The 18,319-nt window shown below is 32.9% G+C and overlaps 1 protein-coding gene across 1 annotated transcript in view; it reads left to right on the plus strand.

Annotated features, from left to right (window-relative positions):
- The window catches only part of LOC107517796 (CD2 associated protein), a 108,570-nt gene that overhangs the window by 46,870 nt on the left and 43,381 nt on the right, over positions 1-18,319 (plus strand). Inside the window, exons 5-6 of the mRNA XM_016158921.2 lie at positions 597-717; positions 17,144-17,331. Of these exons, the coding sequence (XP_016014407.1) occupies positions 597-717; positions 17,144-17,331 (309 nt within the window). The remainder of the gene's footprint in view (positions 1-596; positions 718-17,143; positions 17,332-18,319) is intronic.

The raw sequence follows: 18,319 nt of genomic DNA on the forward strand, positions 1-18,319 counted from the left end.
ATATTTCTGGTTGGGGTTGGGGGGAGTGTTTAGTGGAGCTTGGCATCCGGATTTTTAAATATAGGTGATTCTTTTTCATACTTGAGTGAAGACTTGCTGTTCAAGTAAAAGGCTTAGTAATTTTATGCCCTATTTAGAAAGTTATATTCTTATATTTATCGAACTATTTCCAAATCAAAAATTTACAAATAGTTAAATAACATGTTGTAATTACAAAGTGAGGCTCAGTAGTGTTTTAAAAGAGTGACATTTCAGAAGAGAGCTGTCTGCTTCTTGCCGATAATACATTATTCTTCGTTATGTGATACTTTAATGAAAATTACTTTATAGATTACAATTGATTATAAATTCTCATTGTAAATATTGCAAAGTGCTATTGATAATATAGCTAATCCCATAAATAATCTAATCCACTTAGTTTTTATCTACTTTTAAATACTTATTTTGTTCCCCATTGTGTTTTCTTATAGATTTAAAGCGATTATTTTGCACCATTAACTTTGCGTTCATTCACTTTTGTAGCTTAATTTCTCTATAAGGGGAAGATTTTCGTTTAAGAGACATTTTTATTATTTTTGAGTTGTGAACTCTTTCAGGTAGAAGAAGGCTGGTGGAGTGGAACCCTGAACAGCAAGTTGGGACTGTTTCCCTCAAATTTTGTGAAAGAATTAGAGATCACAGATGATGGTGAAACTCATGAAGTCCAGGAGGATTCAGGTAGACTATTTAAAAAATTTGAATAGATTTAAATAAACCTTAAAAATGATCTAGTGTTTATTTTGTATTTTTCGAAACTTTATTCTTTTGAACTATGAGCTTCAATTTATTTACTTTAAAAAAGCAGCTTATGACAGGGACTTTAAATATCTAGGCAAATAATTTAATGTATTTTTATCTCTGATGTCTACTTCAGCCTGAAGTAAGCCTTCAGGACCATGATTATGAAATGATAATACTTATGTTATTTGATTTCTTCCACTTGAGATACACTTACATACAATTTTGATCTGAGTTTGTGACTGTCCGATCTTTCGAAATTTTAGAAATTAAAAAAAAAAAACTTCCTTCTCTTGTTTTCTGTATTCACGCAGTAGATTGTTTTCAGTGTGCAGCCAGAATGTCATTTAATTATTTGTGATCTGTCATTTAGACTCACCCACAAATTCATGTAAAATTTGCTCACCATTCAAAAGCATGATTAAGAAAATTTTGTCCCAAAGCTAGATTTAATTCTTTTACTTTTAAGAATTGCGGTGGGATTTAGGAGAATTATTTTTTAAAAAGAGAAATTCTGTAATGCAGGGATAAATAGCTCTTTTTCTTCATGTAGAAGTAAGTACTTAGAATGCTATTTTTGTCGTTATTGAGTTGTAGGAATTCTTTATATATTACGGACATTAATCCCTTATCAGGTATATGATGTTTAGGTATTGTCTCCCATTCTTTTTATTGTATCCTTTGATGTAGAAAAGTTTTTATGTTCAGGTAGTCTCATTGTCTATTTTTTCTTTTATTGCCTGTACTTTTAGTGTCATGGCTAAGAAATTATTGCCAAATCCAATGTTACGAAGCATTTCTCCTATTTTCTTCAAGGAATTTTATAATTTTGGGTTTTATGTTTAGGTTGTTAATTCATTTTGAATAAATTTTTGTGTATGGCTTAGATTAACGGTCCAACTTTATTCTTTTGCCTGTGGACATCTAGTTTTCCTAGCAGCATTTGTTAAATAAACTGTCCTTTCTCCATTGAGTGGCCTGACATCCTTGTTGAAGTTCATTTGACCAATCTGTGCAGACTTTTACCATGGCATCTATATGTATTATACATGTTTATATATTTTTTTCCTCTTTAGTAGGCTGTCAGCTGTTATAGGCAGACTATTTCTTATTTTTGTTTCCTTACTACTTAGCATAGAGGTCCAAAAAAATAATGAAGTCATGATATACTTATTTTGTATTCTGGAGTTTTATACTTTCTCTCATGTCACTTATGTGCCTTTTTATAGTGCCAACATTTTGGAGAGGAATAGTGTAAATAAAACTTCATAATTTACATATGGAACAGGTAGCCTTCATACCAGTTGATTTTGTCATCTGTTTCCTAGAATGCAGCGGAATGGTACTGGTTATTTCTAGGGAAAGTAGATGTATCTCTTATGATTGGTTAGCTTACTTGCATAGATCACTGTGCTGTGAAAACAAAATCAAGGGCATGATCATTCAGCATTTTTTGGTTACTATTGTATTTCTAATCTGCATACCATCTTAATTATATAGAGAGTGAGAGTATTGGTTTCATATTTCTTGGTTCATAAACACCTTTGAGAATCAGATGAAAGCTGTCCAGTCTCTGAAAGGTACACATATATCAATAAAATTTTACACATTTCATAAGGTTCATAGTTCATATGCACAAAATATATGTCACACATATATGACTAGGTAATACATACATTCTCATGGTTCAAAATCAGTATTTAAAAAGACATGTATTAGAATATTGTCTCCATTAGTCTTCTGTTAGTCTCCGTTAGTCTTCTGTTCTGTGTCAGAAAGTTATTTGTACCTTCTTGTTTTCCTCTCAGTGTTTGTTTATGCAGGTACACACAAAAACATATATTTCCTTTTTTTCATAAAAAGTAGCATAATATTTTGTTCAGGATATGTTGCAGTGAAAATCATAGTTACTTAAAACAACAACATAGTCACTTAGGGCTTAGACCGATAGAGTCTCTTTTTTGACATGTGCTTGCAGAGGCAGGGAAAAATGAGCATGGCTTTTAAAGCTTCTGCCCAAAATTGACATGTCACTTCCATTATTAACATATTGGACAGTCATGGCCTTGCCTAACTGCAGCATAATAGGGATATATAATTTTTCTGCAACGAGGGGTACCAAATAGTTGTGAACAATAATACAGTCTACAATATTATTATCATGGATCCTTTTTTAAGAATCCTTTATTTACGGTTTGGTAATATTTCAAAGGAGCTGAGATGTATTTTTAACTCTCTACATGTGCTAAAAACTAATGAAAAGGAGATGACCTTTAAGGCTATTGAGTATGAAATGGTGGTGGCCAGTAATAGTCTTCTGGATGGTCCAAGTTTCCATTTTAAGTTGTCTTCCATTTCTAAGTGCATAAACTTGCACTGTATATTTTCTCTAACTTTTCAGTGAATTTTTAAAAATTTTAAAATTTTCTCAGGCTTTACTCAAAACTCTGTGAATTAAAGAAACAAATTATTGGATCCTTTACAAGCTTATTTTCTCTTTGGTCAGTTTTCAATTTCTCTTTTGGAAGCCTACCCTCATTTTTCAGATACACACACACACACACACAGCCTATATATATATATATATATATATATATATATATATATATATATATATATATGTATATGTATATATGGCGCACAATACTTGGCAAATTTTGAAGCATAGTAGATATTAGTTCTTCTCCTACTGACTGTCTCATTTCTACTCCATTACCCTTTTCTTTCTTTTAATTTCCTCGCTTTTAATGTGAAGTTAGCCATAAGTGAATAGTGACACAAAAATGTTGTGTTAAGTAGAGCAATTTTTCTTACTAGGATTTGGGGTTGGGGAGGATCGGGATGCTGAAGTACATCTTCAAAGCAGATGCTGATTCCATTGAAAGAAAATCTTTGAGATAGGAATAGAGGAGTTACAACAAATAGTTTTACTATTTTACGTTACACTTATTTGAGAATATTTGGTATCATTTCTGAAGAACTTATATTTTAAGGATGAACAAATAAAAGTACCAAAAACATCTGGCTTAAATTTAGTGGTACACATATTATGTAGTAAACTGTCCCCGGAATTACTTCTGATCTATTTTGGCATTTCTTATGTTTCCTAGGTATTGGATCATCTGATACTTATTTTTAACATTAAGATTTGGAATTAATTAAAGCTTATGGTGAAATGATTTTTATGATGCCATGTAAACTGAACCCTTAGAACATGTGTAAAATTTAAAGTCCATTTGGGACCACTAGCAAAAGGAATAAAATTTTAACTTTGGATGTAGTACATTATTTTTATAATTATAAATACTTTGGGCATTTTCTTGCACTGTTTGGCCTTATTCGAGTTTTATTAACCTTGCAGAATTATATGTTAAAAATGTATTTCCTTGCTTGCTTAACCCTTTTACAATGAGTGCATTCTAAATGTGGAGCTTTGTGATTATGGAGTGCTAAGTCAGTGGTTTCACTACACTCTAATTCATTTAAGAGTTTGATCTTATACATTATGACTTAAAGAATTGATGTCCACTCTTCCTAACAAAGTGCAACATTTTCTATCTGTAATTGATATTTTGACACTTTTTAGATGGTAGAATAGTGTGCGATTCTAGTAGCTGTTAAAAGAATTTTAGCTGACTGTGCATTATTAAATGTTATTTTTTACTTACAGGGATGCCATAGCCATCACAATTTATTTTACATAGTTTCTCCTTATATTTCATTACTTTTAGTTGAGCTCTTCTCTTCTTTTAATCAATAAACTGAAATATATGAGATGATAATCTTGGTTTGACCAGTGAAACTCTAACTATTACTGCAAAAAAGATAATTTTGCCCCTAAACAAAAGGTAGACAATAAGACCTTGAGTCTTCATGGGTAATTGATTTTTATGCCCCTAGTTTTCATTGAAGAACTACAGAATTAATGTTATAAGAAAGCCACTATATTTTTTTTAGGAATATGGTGAATTCATAATCTCACTGGTTTCTATATAAAAGTTTAAATGTCTTTTAGAATAAAAGATGACTGTCTTAAAATCTCAAGTATCTTTCAATTTCAGGAAAAGCTTTACTTCTCTAGGGAAGGAAGTATTATGTTTCCTTTTTTATAATGAAATGGCTTTTTTTGGTCAAATATACTTTACCTTTTTTGTTTAGAGTGTCCTTTGTGTCGCCTTTCAGATTCTACTTACTTGCTTAAGTAGGATTTACTTTCAGTTTTCCCCCATATTCTATAAAGCCAGTGACTATATCTGCTGATATTTTTCTCTCTTGTTTATAAGTCTTTACCTGACCTTAAACCTGTCATAATCTCCATTTAGATGGCTAATAGGCATCTTAAACTTAAGATGGTCAAAATTGATCTTCTACCCTTTTCTCTACATCCAGATCTCCTCTGATAGTTTCCCGTATCTAAATTAGTGGCAACTCCACCCCTCTTTTACTTAGACCAAAGAATTGGATTAATCTTTTACTCTTCTTTTTAGTATCATTCTATACTTGATTCACTAACAGATTTTGTCATCTACGAAATCTATTTTCTTTTGCCACCTCCACTGGGACTGCCCTTGGTGTTACCTTTTGCTGTATAATTCTGTATAATGGCAAATAACCATTACCTTCCTACGGAATGTTAAAGTGCTTACCCTCCAGTAGATACACATTTTACTTAGAGTAAAAGCTAGTGGTTTTCAGTTAGCTACAAAGTCCTCCATGATCTGAGGGCACACTGCCATATATGGTCCTCCACTAATCTGACTTCATCTCTTACTTAACGCTCACCTTTATTTGCATTAATCTCCTTACCTTTTTTTTTTTTTTTTTAAAGATGTCAGGAACATTCCTGCCTCACAGCCTTTGTACTTGCTGTATACCTTTGGGAATGTTCTATTTTGAGATCTTATTGTTTTTGGTCTGATTTCAGGATTCCACTCAGAAATCACCTTTTCAGTGAGGCCTTTCCTGATAGCTCTGTATAAAACAGCAAAAAGCTCCCATCCCCCATTCTTTGGTTCCTTTATCTTCTTTGATCTTTCTTTGATGTATTTGTTGTTATTCCTTATTTAATTTCCTTATTGTCTGTCTACTCCTGTGTTAGAATATATGTTTTGTTTATTTATTGCCTCATACTCAGTTTCTAGAACATTGGCACATTGGTGTTTAATGAATGGTGTTTTGTGGTGTACAGAAAACTTTTTACTTTGTCTTATTAAATTCTCATGACTTTTGAGTAGGTTAGCTTCACTGCCATTTTAAAAGTGAGTGGTAAAGGTGGTTTTTACCACTTAGTAGTAAAAATCATGATTGGAATTCTGTTTTTCTGCTCTTTTTGCTTTACTATGCTATTTAACATACGGGGGTATAGATCTTAGGTTATGTAGATCTTAATTCATTCTTACTGTTTTAGCCTATTTGTTTGCCTGCTGTGTTCTCCTAATTAATCATGTCTGTAGCTGTCTTTTCATGTATTTTTAAGCCCTGTAAGGGTTATGAGCATTGATATCTGGGTAATGACTTTTCCCGTGGAGTCAGTGCACTCCCAAATCTGAAATTTGGAAGTCAAAGCCAGTGAACAGACATTCTAAATATAAATACTACTATTTAGTTAATTCAACATTCATATTTTTGTGTATTCAATATATCGAGTGTTTATTGTTGAACAAATTGTTAAAGGTGCTGGGACTATAGGAATGAGTAACATAAGCTTTTTGGAAGCTTTTGGTTCTTTGGGAAATAAAGGACTATTAAATAAGTGATTATAATTCAATATGAGAAATATTTGTGACAGGAAAGTTTAGGGTGATATAGATGTATTTCTGTAAGAAGGCCAAACCAAATGTGGCAGGCTATGCGAGATATGCCCCAGAGGAAGTTACAGGTTGAGAACCTAGAATGGATAGGAAATCTTTATGTAAATTTGTGGCACAGGGTGAAGAAGGAGCATAGTGATTTTGAGATCCTGAAGGAGATTTAGTTTAGAGGGGTTGTAGAGTATAGCTGGAGGTGATGAAGGTTGAGGCTGGAGAAATTTGGGTCAGGCTTAAGAAGGCATTACAAAAATGCCTATCCAGTCACAGAGAAGCCTTAAAGGGGAGTGAAATGATCAGATTGTATTTTGGAAAGTTTGGTGTGGTTGCAGTGTTGAGAGTTGGGTGGGTTGAAGAGTAAGATTGGTAGTGAAATCAGTTGACATTGTTTTGATAATTAAGATAGAGATAGCATCAGCTTAAACTAGAGAATGATCATGGAATTGGGGAAATATAAGTAGAATAGGAGCTAAATAGGTGGTGTAAAGCAGTGGTCCCCAACCTTTTTGGAACCAGGTACTGGTGCTCCCATGAGAATCTAATGCCTGATGATCTAAGGTGAAACTGAGGCCATGGTGATGCTAGCGCTGGGGAGTGGCCACAAATAGAAATAAAGCTTTGCTCGCTCTACCTCTGTTCACTTTCCGCTGTGTGGCCCGGTCCCTAACAGCCCATGGACTGGCCCTGAGGGTAGGGGACCCCTGCTATAAAAAACTGCACCTCATGCTGATGTGATATGGAGAATGACTGGAGAAGTCATTGGCCTCTAGGTTTTTGTCTTAATTAGCTGTCTAGATGGAGATGTCTTTCGAGAGAAGTGTTAAATTTTGGGAGATGTTAAATTCACTTTGGAGGCATTGAGTTTGACTCCTGTAGGACTTTGTGGGCATCCAAGTGAAGATATTTGGTAGTCAGTTATATATATGGTTCTGAAACCTTAGAAGAAAAATTGAGATGGATGTTCAAAATTGGGGCTTTGACAGTATTTTAAGTTACCTAAGGAGAATATCTGGAGTGTAAAAAGAAAAAGAGCCTGTAACAGATTCCTGTGTACAACATTTGTGATATGGGCCAAGATAGAGTAACTAGAAAGAAGACCGAAAAGGCACAGAGAGTGCAAGGAGGAAAGCTATGAAAGTGTGTGGTAGTCAAGGGAAGAGAGTTTTTCAGGAAAAGCATGGACAGTAGTGTCATATGGCTGCTGTGAGGTTAAGTGAGATAAGAAGTAAAATGTAATCCTAAATTTATGGATGAAGAGATTATAAATGACCTGCACAAGAGCAGCAGAGAGAGGTGATTGGGGTAGAAGCCGAATCGAGGAGGAAGTGAGGTGAGGCAATGGAGAGTAAGTATAAAGCAGTGTAGCAGTTGAAGGCAACATATGTTCAGGAATATTTTTGTTCTTTTTCTGAAAAAAGAAAAGTCTTGATTATTTTTAAATACTAATGGTAAAGAACAAGCTGAGAGGGAGAAGTCAGAGATACAAATTCAGAAGAGTGGGGTTTATCAACAACAAGATTTACCCTGAAGGTGGAGGAAATGATATTCACATTATGAGTATCACAATTAGTCTCAATCAATTGGAGATACATCAGAGTTGGTGCTGGGAAATTGAAGGAGAGTTATCTGACTTTTGATTTCTTCTGTTAAAAAGGAGAGATGCTAAGAATGATGTCTAAAGTGGAGTGGTCAGAATTATGAAGAAACTAAAAGGTCCCAACATGGATTGTTAAATTATTTTGAGCCGTGCATCCTGCTGGGCTTTGCTGGGCTACTAGAGGAAGGCATGACTTAAAATGTTAAAGAAACCCTGTTAGATTTGTTCTTTAGGAGTTCTGGTCTCTTATGGGTAGAAAGAATTCGTTTTCTTAGGAGGAGTCAGCTGAGGTTTCATTTGAGTATTCAGGCTCTACAAAAGAAGATAGTGCCTACCTGGCTAGTGGGGCACAGGATCCTTGTAAATGGTGGTGTGTGCTGGACATACCAAAGGTGTGGTGGGTGGAAATTTGGTGGTCTGTAGCCTAGTCTCCAGGAGTCAAGGTGATACACAGTTTACTTTGGAGTCTAATTTAATATTAGCGATCAGCTCGAAATCCTCCTTCTGGAACAGCTTTGTAAGGAAGATTGTTCTGGGGCTTTGATGCTTTTGCTGGTAATATGAATCTTTATAAGTTAACTGTTGTAGCTGGACACTCTTTTTAAAGATTCTTTTTAGCAACTGAGGAATCCAGATTTTAAGTTCAGTTACCACACACATTTTCTTAGGAAATGTAGGATTATCTAAAACTCTGAATGATGGTATAAGATGTTTTTCTCTACAGTTAAAAGAGCTCACATGAGGGTTCTCGTTTTTTTTTTTTTTCAACAGGTAATTATATTGTGAGACTCTTGGTTGCTTTAAGTCATTTTACATGGAGATAATAGCCATCAAGTAGCTTTTGCTGTGGAGATTGAATGAGAAAGGGAGGAAAGTGTCTTAGGCTTAATAGGAAGATTTGGTATTATGTTTTCTGACTAATAGTGCTATATATAAAATGCAGATAAAGCTTTTTACAAGTTTAGCAGTTCAAAGATACTCTGTAGATAAAGCATATGGACATAAAAATATTAGAAATACCATATAGGTAAGATTTTTGTGTTGTTTGATTATGAGACCTCTTTTCTGCCTTTTTCTCTCCATTTTTGTTCCCTTCTCCTTCCCCTCTTTCTTTTCCTGGCTAAGACATTTTCCCTTTTATTTTTTGCTCTTATGTGATCATGCTCTCTCTTACTTGAATGGTTTTCTATAATACACCTTTAAACTCATTAAAAATAATAGGCACTGAACCAGGCACTTTTTAAAGCAGTTTTCAGGAATCAATTATGGTAATTGTCATAGCAATCTAATGAAATACAGGGGAGGAGATAAGATATGAATCGAGAGAGTTTGACTGGAGTTCACATGCTTTACCACTACACTGTGCTGCTGTCTAACCATTGATTTGATTTAATAGCCAGTGTAGTAGTTATAATAGTTTGCAATGAGCCTAGCATAATCAGTCTATCCATTAGTACTACATATTTTTAATATCTAGGCATTTATTTTAATGATATTTATTTTCATGACTTAAAGTTTACAGTTACTAAATATAAAATAAAAATTATTTATGGCTATAATCAAATACTCAACTGAAAATGCACCTTATAATCATCTGCTTCAATTGCCTTTATCAGTCATTGGTTTATTAATACCCTACATTGTTTGATTTTAAAAAGCCTCTCAGGTTAACACTGCATATGCTAATCTGTACTCACATATTATTTTATCCGACAGACTGGTTTTTGGTTATAATATGTAGACTCCAGTTCTAGCAGTGAGGAAGCAAGACAGTGTGGAATTACCTTCCCATGATACAAACTTGAAATTGAACAAAATATAGGAAGCAAATATTTTTTAGATGATGGGAGCACAGGTCTGAGATTCTTGAGAAAAGGGGAAATAAGGAAAACCCTATCACTCTTCTAGATTTCTGCCAGTCAGTAATTTTTGTACTGTAGTTCAGGAAGGGGGAACCTCAGCAGAAAGTCGTCAGTTTTGTTGATTTGAAGTGTTAGGGATGTGAGTCCAGGGAAGCCTGAAGTAGTTAGAATTTGTGGAGCTGAGTACTTGACGAGAGAGAGAGATGTAGAGAAAGAGCTCCAGAAGTGCCTTTAGAGTTTCGCCTTGAGTATTTGGATGAATCTTAATCTATAAATGTGTAGGGTGATACCCCATGAAGTTAGACATGAACGATTTGTGAAGAAAGAACAATTACTGGGAATTAACATGAATAATTTCTGGTGCCTTACACAAGGTGAAAGTTTGTCTGAATGCTCTCCTTGTGGATTTGAGAGACTTCATTGAATATATGGACAACTCAGTGGAAGGGTGAAATGGGGCTAAATTAGCTTTAAAATGGAGGCTATTCTAATTCTTTCCTGAGAAAGCTTCCTACTAATGTGCAAGTAACTTTCCTGTTTTTAGGGAAAAATCAACATTCTTTATAGCAGGATTTCTCAACCTTGTCACTGATTACATTTGGGCTAGATAACTCTTTGCTTCGGGGGGTGGTGGTGGTTATTCGATGAGTATAAAATGTTCACAAACATCCCTGATCTCTACTCACTAAATGTCAGCAGTAGTCTTTAGTTGTGATAATTAGAAATGTCTCTAGATACTGCTTGCTACATGTCCATTGGATGGCAAAATCACCCTAGGTTGAAAATGAATGGTTTTTAAAGGATTGCAATAAAATCTAGCACTCAACAAGATAAAAATAATTATTAGCTTTATATCAAGATGTTGGAAAATGTGACCCATAATCTGGAAGAAGAATCAGTTAATAGAAAAAGAACCAGAAGTGATGCAATTAGTAGGCAAGATTGTTAAAATAGCTGTAGTAAAAATGCTCAGTATGCAAAAGGATGTAACATATTGGGAGCAAAGTAAAAGATACACACACACACACACACACACACACACACACACACACACGTGGAACTGCTAGAAATAGAAAACAATATCTGCAATGACTTCCTTTATGTGAAATTTTACCAGTAGACTCCAGACAGTGAAGAAAAGGTCATTTAACTTGAAAATATGGCAGTAGAATCTATCTAAAATTCAGCACAAAGAACATAGACTGCAAAACGTTTTAGCAACTTTATAATTTTAAATGATCTAAAATATTTTTAACTAGAGTCTTAGAAGGAGAGGAGGTGGGGTTGGATAGAAGAAATATTTGAAGAAAGAATACTAAAAATTTTCCACTTTTGGTAGAAACTAAATCCACACATTCGAAAATGGTAACCACACACAGAGGACTTGCAAAGGCACATAATAATCAAGTCCTGAAAATAAGCAGTAAAATGAAAAATCTCAGGAGTAAGAGGAAAAAAGGCACATTAGGTAGAGAAGAATTAAAAGAAGAATCCAGAGATTATCTTCAGAAACTGTAATGCACAAGAGAGTGTTTCTTTAGAAACTAAGTAAATGTAGAAGACAGTGGAATGGCATATTTGACGTGCTCAGAAAACTAGTAAACCCAGAATTCTGTTTTCTGTGAAAATATTCTTCATAGTAAAGGTGAGATAAAAGAAGTTTCAGCCAAACCACAGCTGAGAGACTTCATTACCAGCAGACCTGCAGTCTAAAGAAGTATCAAAAGAAAAGTTCTCTAGGAGAAAGGGTAATGATACTAAGATGGAGACTTGTATCTATATAGTGGAAGGAAGACTGGCAGAAATGTGAGTAATTATGTGGACACATAAAACACTATTTTCCATTTTAAAATGTCTTTAAAAGATAATAGACTGTTTAAAATAATAATATATTACAGGAATTGTAGCTTGTACCGAAGTAAAATGTATGACAATAGCTCAATAGCTCTACACACAGAATAGGTGAAATAGAAATGTTCCTATTATAAGGCTGTTTTTTATACGTGAAATGGTATAATCTTACTTGAATATAGATATTGGTGAGTTATAGATACATACTATAAAGCTAGAGCAACCTTTAAGAAGCTAGAGCAACTCGTAAGAAAATAAAACAATGAGATATAGCTAAGAAGTTAATAAAATGGAATGCTAAAAAATACTAAAATAAAATAAAGCAACACCATAAACAAAAAACAGCTCAAAGTGAATTGCAAATTAAGAGAGAGACCAAGCTCCTTGATACCAGGCTTAGAGGTGATTTCGGTTTTGGCATTAAAAGCAAAGGGAATGAACAAAAGTAAAAAGAAATAAGTGGGACTATATCAAATCAAAAAACTTATCCACAGCCAAGGGAAACTCCATCAACAGCATGAAAAGCACCCTGTAGAATGGGAGGAAATATTTGCAAATCATATATATGGTAAGAAGTTAATATCCAAAAATATAAAAAGAACTCATACAACTCAGGAAAACAAAGCATTTGATTTAAAATGGGCAGAGGGTCCTAACATATTTTCCCAAAGAAAACAAAAAGATGACCAATAGATATATGAAAAGGTACTCAACATCAGAGAAATGCAAATCAAAACCATAATGAGATACTACCTCACACCTGTTAGAATAGCTGTTATCAAAAAGACAACAACTGTTGGCAAGGATGTGAAGAAAAGGGAACCCTCCTGAACTGCTGATGGGAATATAAATTGCTTTAGCCACTATGGAAAACAGGATGAGAGTCCTCAGAAAAATAAAAGTAGAGCTACCATGTGATTCAGTAGTTCTACTTCTGCATATTTATCCACAGAAAATGAAAACACTAACTTGAAAAGGTATCTGCACCTCCATGTTCATTGCAGCATTACTTGACAATAGCCAAGACATGTAAGTGTCCATTGATGGATGGATGGAAAAGAAAATGTGCGTGTGTGTTTTTTTTTATATGTATGTATACATACATACATACAGCGGAATATTATTCAGCCCTAAAAAATGAAAGTTGCCATTTGCATCAACATGGACGAACCTTGAGGGCATTATGATAAGTGAAATAAGTCAGAAGAAGACAAATACCATGCAATCTCATGTAATAAGTGGAATCTAAAACAAACAAACAAAAGCCTCTAAACTTATTGTTACAGAGAATAGTAACAATTAGTGGTGGCGAGAAGCAGAAGGTGTGGGGTGGGTGAAATGGGTGAAGGTGGTCAAAAGGTACAAACTTTGTTATAAAATAATTTCCAGGGATGTAATATATAGCATGGTTAGTATTGTTGATGAAAGTGTTATTGTACATGTGAAAGTTGCAAAGAGAGAAGATCCTAAAAGTTCTCAGAAGAAAAAACTTTATAAATATGTCTTGTGATAAATGTTGACTAGATTTATTGTAGGGCTCATTTTGAGATATATATATACATATACACACACACATGACCATACATATACACACACATTGAATCATTATGTTGTAAACCTAAAACTGATTTAATGTTACATGTTAATTATGCCTAAATTTAAAAATGGAGAGACACTAGAGTCCACTCTCTCTATGTGCACACACTGAGGAAAGGCCATGTGAGGACACAGAAGGCAGCCATCTGCATGCCAGGAAGAGCTATCTCACTAGAGTCCAGCCATACTGGCACTCTGATCTTGGGTTTCCAGTCCCAGAACTGAGAAAATAAATGTCTGTAGACTTTATAAACACTGGATACTTAGGCTACGCTAAATATATAAAAAATATTTTTCTTAACTGTAGCTTACTGTAACTTTTTTACCTTATAAACTTTTAAATTTTATAAAGTTACAGTAAGTAATGCATTGTGCTATTATGTTACAACAGCTATGACATAACCAGGCGGTAGGAATTTTTTAGTTCCATTATCTTATCAGACTGCCATTGTATATGCGTTCTTTTGATGACCAAAATGTCATTATGTGGCATATGACTATTAAGACACTGCAAAACTTGAGAAATCTAGAGTAGTTATATTATTTTCAAAGTATATTTTGGGAAAAGAAATATTACCAAGAATAAAAAGGATTATTTCATAGTCTCCATAAAAAGGATATAACAATTCTAAATATGTATAACTTAGTACCAGAACTTCAAAATATGTGAGATAGAAACTAATTGCCAGAACTGAAAGAGATAAATCCACAAGTAGATTTGACCATGCTTCTCTCAGTAATTGATAAAACCAGTGGATTAAAAAATTAGTAGGGATTTAGAAGACTTGAATAACAACAACTAATTCTGTAAGGGATATTTACAGAATAGTTGACTCAACAACAGTATAATACACATTCTTTTGATGAGTACATGGAGTATTTACAGGGTAGACCTTATGTAGGGGCATCAAACAAGTTTTAGTGAATTTAAAAGGTTTGAAGCTATACAGAGTACGTTTTGTGACCACAGTGGAATTATTTAATAACAAAGATATTTGGGAAAGCCTCAGATATTTGGAAATTAAGCAACACTTATAAATCACCTGTGGATCAAAGAAGAAATCATAAGAGAAATTGAATTATTTTTGAAATAAATAAAAATGGAAGCATGACATAAAAATTTGTGGAATGCAGGTAAAGCAACACTTGTAGAGAAGTTTATAGCTTTAAATGCTGATACAGGAAAGGAAAATACAAAAATGAATAGTCTTAAATTTTTTATCTTAAACTAGTAAAAGAAATTAAACCTGAAATGGAAGGAAATAAGCAAAAACTGAGTTAAAAAAAGTCAAAATCAACAAGTTCAACAGTTGAGTTTTTCAAAAAGATAAAAATGGATAAAGCTCTAGCAAGACTGATGAAAGAAAAAGAAACCTTACTGAATCATACGTGAATGAAAGAATATCACTACAGATCAGATATTACAGAGATAATATAAGAAAACGTGTTCATAATTGGACGACTTAGATGAGATGTATAAATTCCTTAAAAAGTACAACTTACCAAAGCAGACGTAGAAGAAATAAGAACTCTAAATAGTGTACAAAAAATAATTTCATTATAAAAAATTTTCACAAAGAAAATTTTCTGCTTAGTTGGTTTTACTGGTGAATTATAGTGAGCATTTAGTCTTAACACAAATCTTTCAGATTTTCTTAGATCTGTATGGCTTTATTGAAATCTGATAAAATCATTAAGGAGTTACAAACCATTATTTCATGAATATAAACACAAATCCTTAAAAAAGTTTTACCACAACAAATCCAGAAAAATATATCATATATTATGACTAATGGGGTTTATCCCATACATTCTAGAATTAATATAATCTATCATTAATTTAAAGGAGAAAAATCATATGGTCATCTCAGTAGTTGCAAAGAGAATTTTACATATTCAACACTTATGATATCATAATATCAACAGATGAGAACTTTTAAAATTGGATAAAGCTCATTATAAAAAACCTGCAGCTAACATCTTAATAGTAGATAAATAGTGGTACATCTATACAGTGGAATACCAATCTGCAATTAAAAAGAAATGAAATATGAAAGCATGGAACAGCATGAATGACTTAAACATACTCTTGCTTAGCAGAGCAGTAGACAGAACACTTAACATGCTATATCATTAAATTTATTTGAATCTCTACAAAAGAAACATCTATAGTGACAGATTGAAGATCAGCAGTTTGTTGAGGCTAGAAGGTAGGAAAGATTGAGATGGTGTATAAATGTCCTTTTAGGGTGGCAGAAATGTTCTATATCTTGATTGTTATGATTACATGGTGCATAAATTTGTCATTAAAAATGGGATTGTTTAAAATATATTCATTTTATTATGTGTAAATATTCTCTCAGTAAAGTTTATTTAAAAATTCGTAGTCAAAAATATATGTGGCTTAGGCTTATATCGAAAGTAGTTAGATAGATCACTGTCTTGTTAGCATTACATTTCTTAAGTTCATAAAAGTTGTTTCTGTTAACTACTTATTAAATATTTTCAAATGTGCGATTAGAGGCCTTTGTTTGAATCATTATATTAAAATGTTTAAAAATGGTCGCGGGGTCATCTAGAATTTGGTTCAAATGTTGTCTTTGTTATTTACTTCTTGTATGGCTTTGGGAAAGTTCTTAATATTCCCTTGTCCAGTTTACTTATTTTCAAAATGCGAAATGAGTAATAGTACTTTTAATGTTAAGGCTATGGATGGTTATGTACATTAGACATGATTCTTGTATAGAACTTTAGCAAGTGCCTGGTACAGATTAAGGCCTGAATAAATGTTCACTACTCTTTTTATTTTTACCCATTGTGATTCTTGCTGTTAAACTTCAACAGACTCTTTTAGTTCTATGAATTAATACCTTGTATTTTTCCCCATCTCTCACCCTCATTCTGAAATGTTTCTGGAATTTTTTTGAGCAATTTACTGTAGAGCTTTGTTTCTTAGATTATAAGGCCCTTGAGAATCTGATAAGAGCTGTGTTACTTTTACCCAGAAAAATGAATTGAAAAAATACACAGTTTTCTATGGAGTTGTTTATGGATTCATTGAAGCCTCAAAATGAGAACTTTTACTATTGAGCAAGAATGTAGAAACAACTTTCTTCCCCATATAATGTTAAATTTTAATATTTATATTATAATTTAAATTTTTATTGACTGCTTCAAATTTAGACTTATAACTTCATTGATGAATTAAAATGACAGGTGTTGAACTGATTTTACCAGTTTTTATATTTGGAAACTTACTCTTTGATCAGATTGAATCATGCAATTTTTAAAAATGATTAACTATCTCTTTAATGTTTCATTCTTAACATCCTATATTATCTTTGTCCAAGAGCTGTAAATTTGATTTACTCTTGTGAAACATTTTGTAAAATAAGATTTTCTGGATTTTTTAATTAGCATTTTACTAATTAAAAATACCTACATTGTTATTGTTTTACACTACATCCGGAAAAAATCAGTATAAATTGCATTTTAATTTAATCTTTTGGATATTTTAGTTCTCAGTCTTTTTATTTACTTTTATTCTATGATTTTTTATTAGGAGGTATAGAATGTAAATACTATGGAAGGGGAGTATTAAGATTTTCATGATTCTAGGTATCATTTTTCAAAAACAAAATTTATTGTTTCAGAAACTGTTTTGACTGGGCCTACCTTATCTTTACCTTCTCCGGGGACTGGGAATGAGACTGCACTTGGATCAGTTACACAGCCAAAGAAAATTCGAGGAATTGGATTTGGAGATATTTTTAAAGAAGGCTCTGTGAAACTTAGGACAAGAACATCTAGTAGTGAAACAGAAGAGAAAAAAACAGAAAAGGTAAATCTGGTAAACTTAGGTTAACTCCACTCACTCTTATTAAGCATTTTTTAAAATGTGTAAGTCACTTTGCAACTTTAAATTTCCTTTTTTTTTTTTAAATTGGTTATGAGTGTAAGAAACAGTTTTCAAGTCTACAGTGATTAATGATTATGTTTGATTTTTATAAAATTTGAATGTTTTTTGGTAAATTTAACACAAATGCCTCTTAGTGTAAGCTTTAGTTTTAATTATAGCGTAAACATAGAAAAGGCAATGCTTTTTTTTTTTTTTTTGCCCTTTGAAGTGAAAATTACATATTGTTTCTTTTAATTTGAAGTAGGCCTACAATTTAAAAAATGGATTCACAGTGACATTAAGTTAATTAGGCACTCTTAACTTTCCTTTAGTTTGTCAGCAATGGTGAAATCTAATCTCCTTCTAAATGTGCAGAGAACTTTATTTTTCTTTAGCATTTCCTTGGCATTGTGAAATAAATCAGAGTGAGTGTACCGTAAATTATAAGATCTAATACGAGATTTTAAAATAAACCCTTAACATTTTTATTTTAGGGGAAAATAGCTACAGTCTTTAGAGCACTTATTTCAAAGCTGTTCCTGATAGTACTTACCTTCAGATAGGAAGCTTTTCCTGTGACTTTTAGGGCAGTGTTTCCCTTGTAGTTCTCATTCGTATATCTTATTAAGAGTTTAAAGTATGTTAGGATTTATTTGCCTACTTTAGCGATATTTCACTTTTAAGACTATTTTGACTGGTGAAATATACTAAGTTTTCTCCTAAAATTTTCTCCTTTAGTTTCAACATATTTTTTTTTTCCTAGCTTGCTTCATATTTTCTCATGTAATTATGATTTGAGTTCAGGAAAGAGAATTTGTACTTTGTGCCCTATTCTCCGAACTCTGAGATGGTTTGGCATTACGATTATGGGGCCTAACTGATTCTCGTTTTTCAAAGTAAAAATTGGAGTTCTTGTTTTTGGAGTGACGCT

The sequence above is a fragment of the Rousettus aegyptiacus genome, unplaced genomic scaffold, assembly GCF_014176215.1.
Source record: "Rousettus aegyptiacus isolate mRouAeg1 unplaced genomic scaffold, mRouAeg1.p scaffold_m13_p_1, whole genome shotgun sequence".
NCBI lineage: Eukaryota > Metazoa > Chordata > Mammalia > Chiroptera > Pteropodidae > Rousettus > Rousettus aegyptiacus.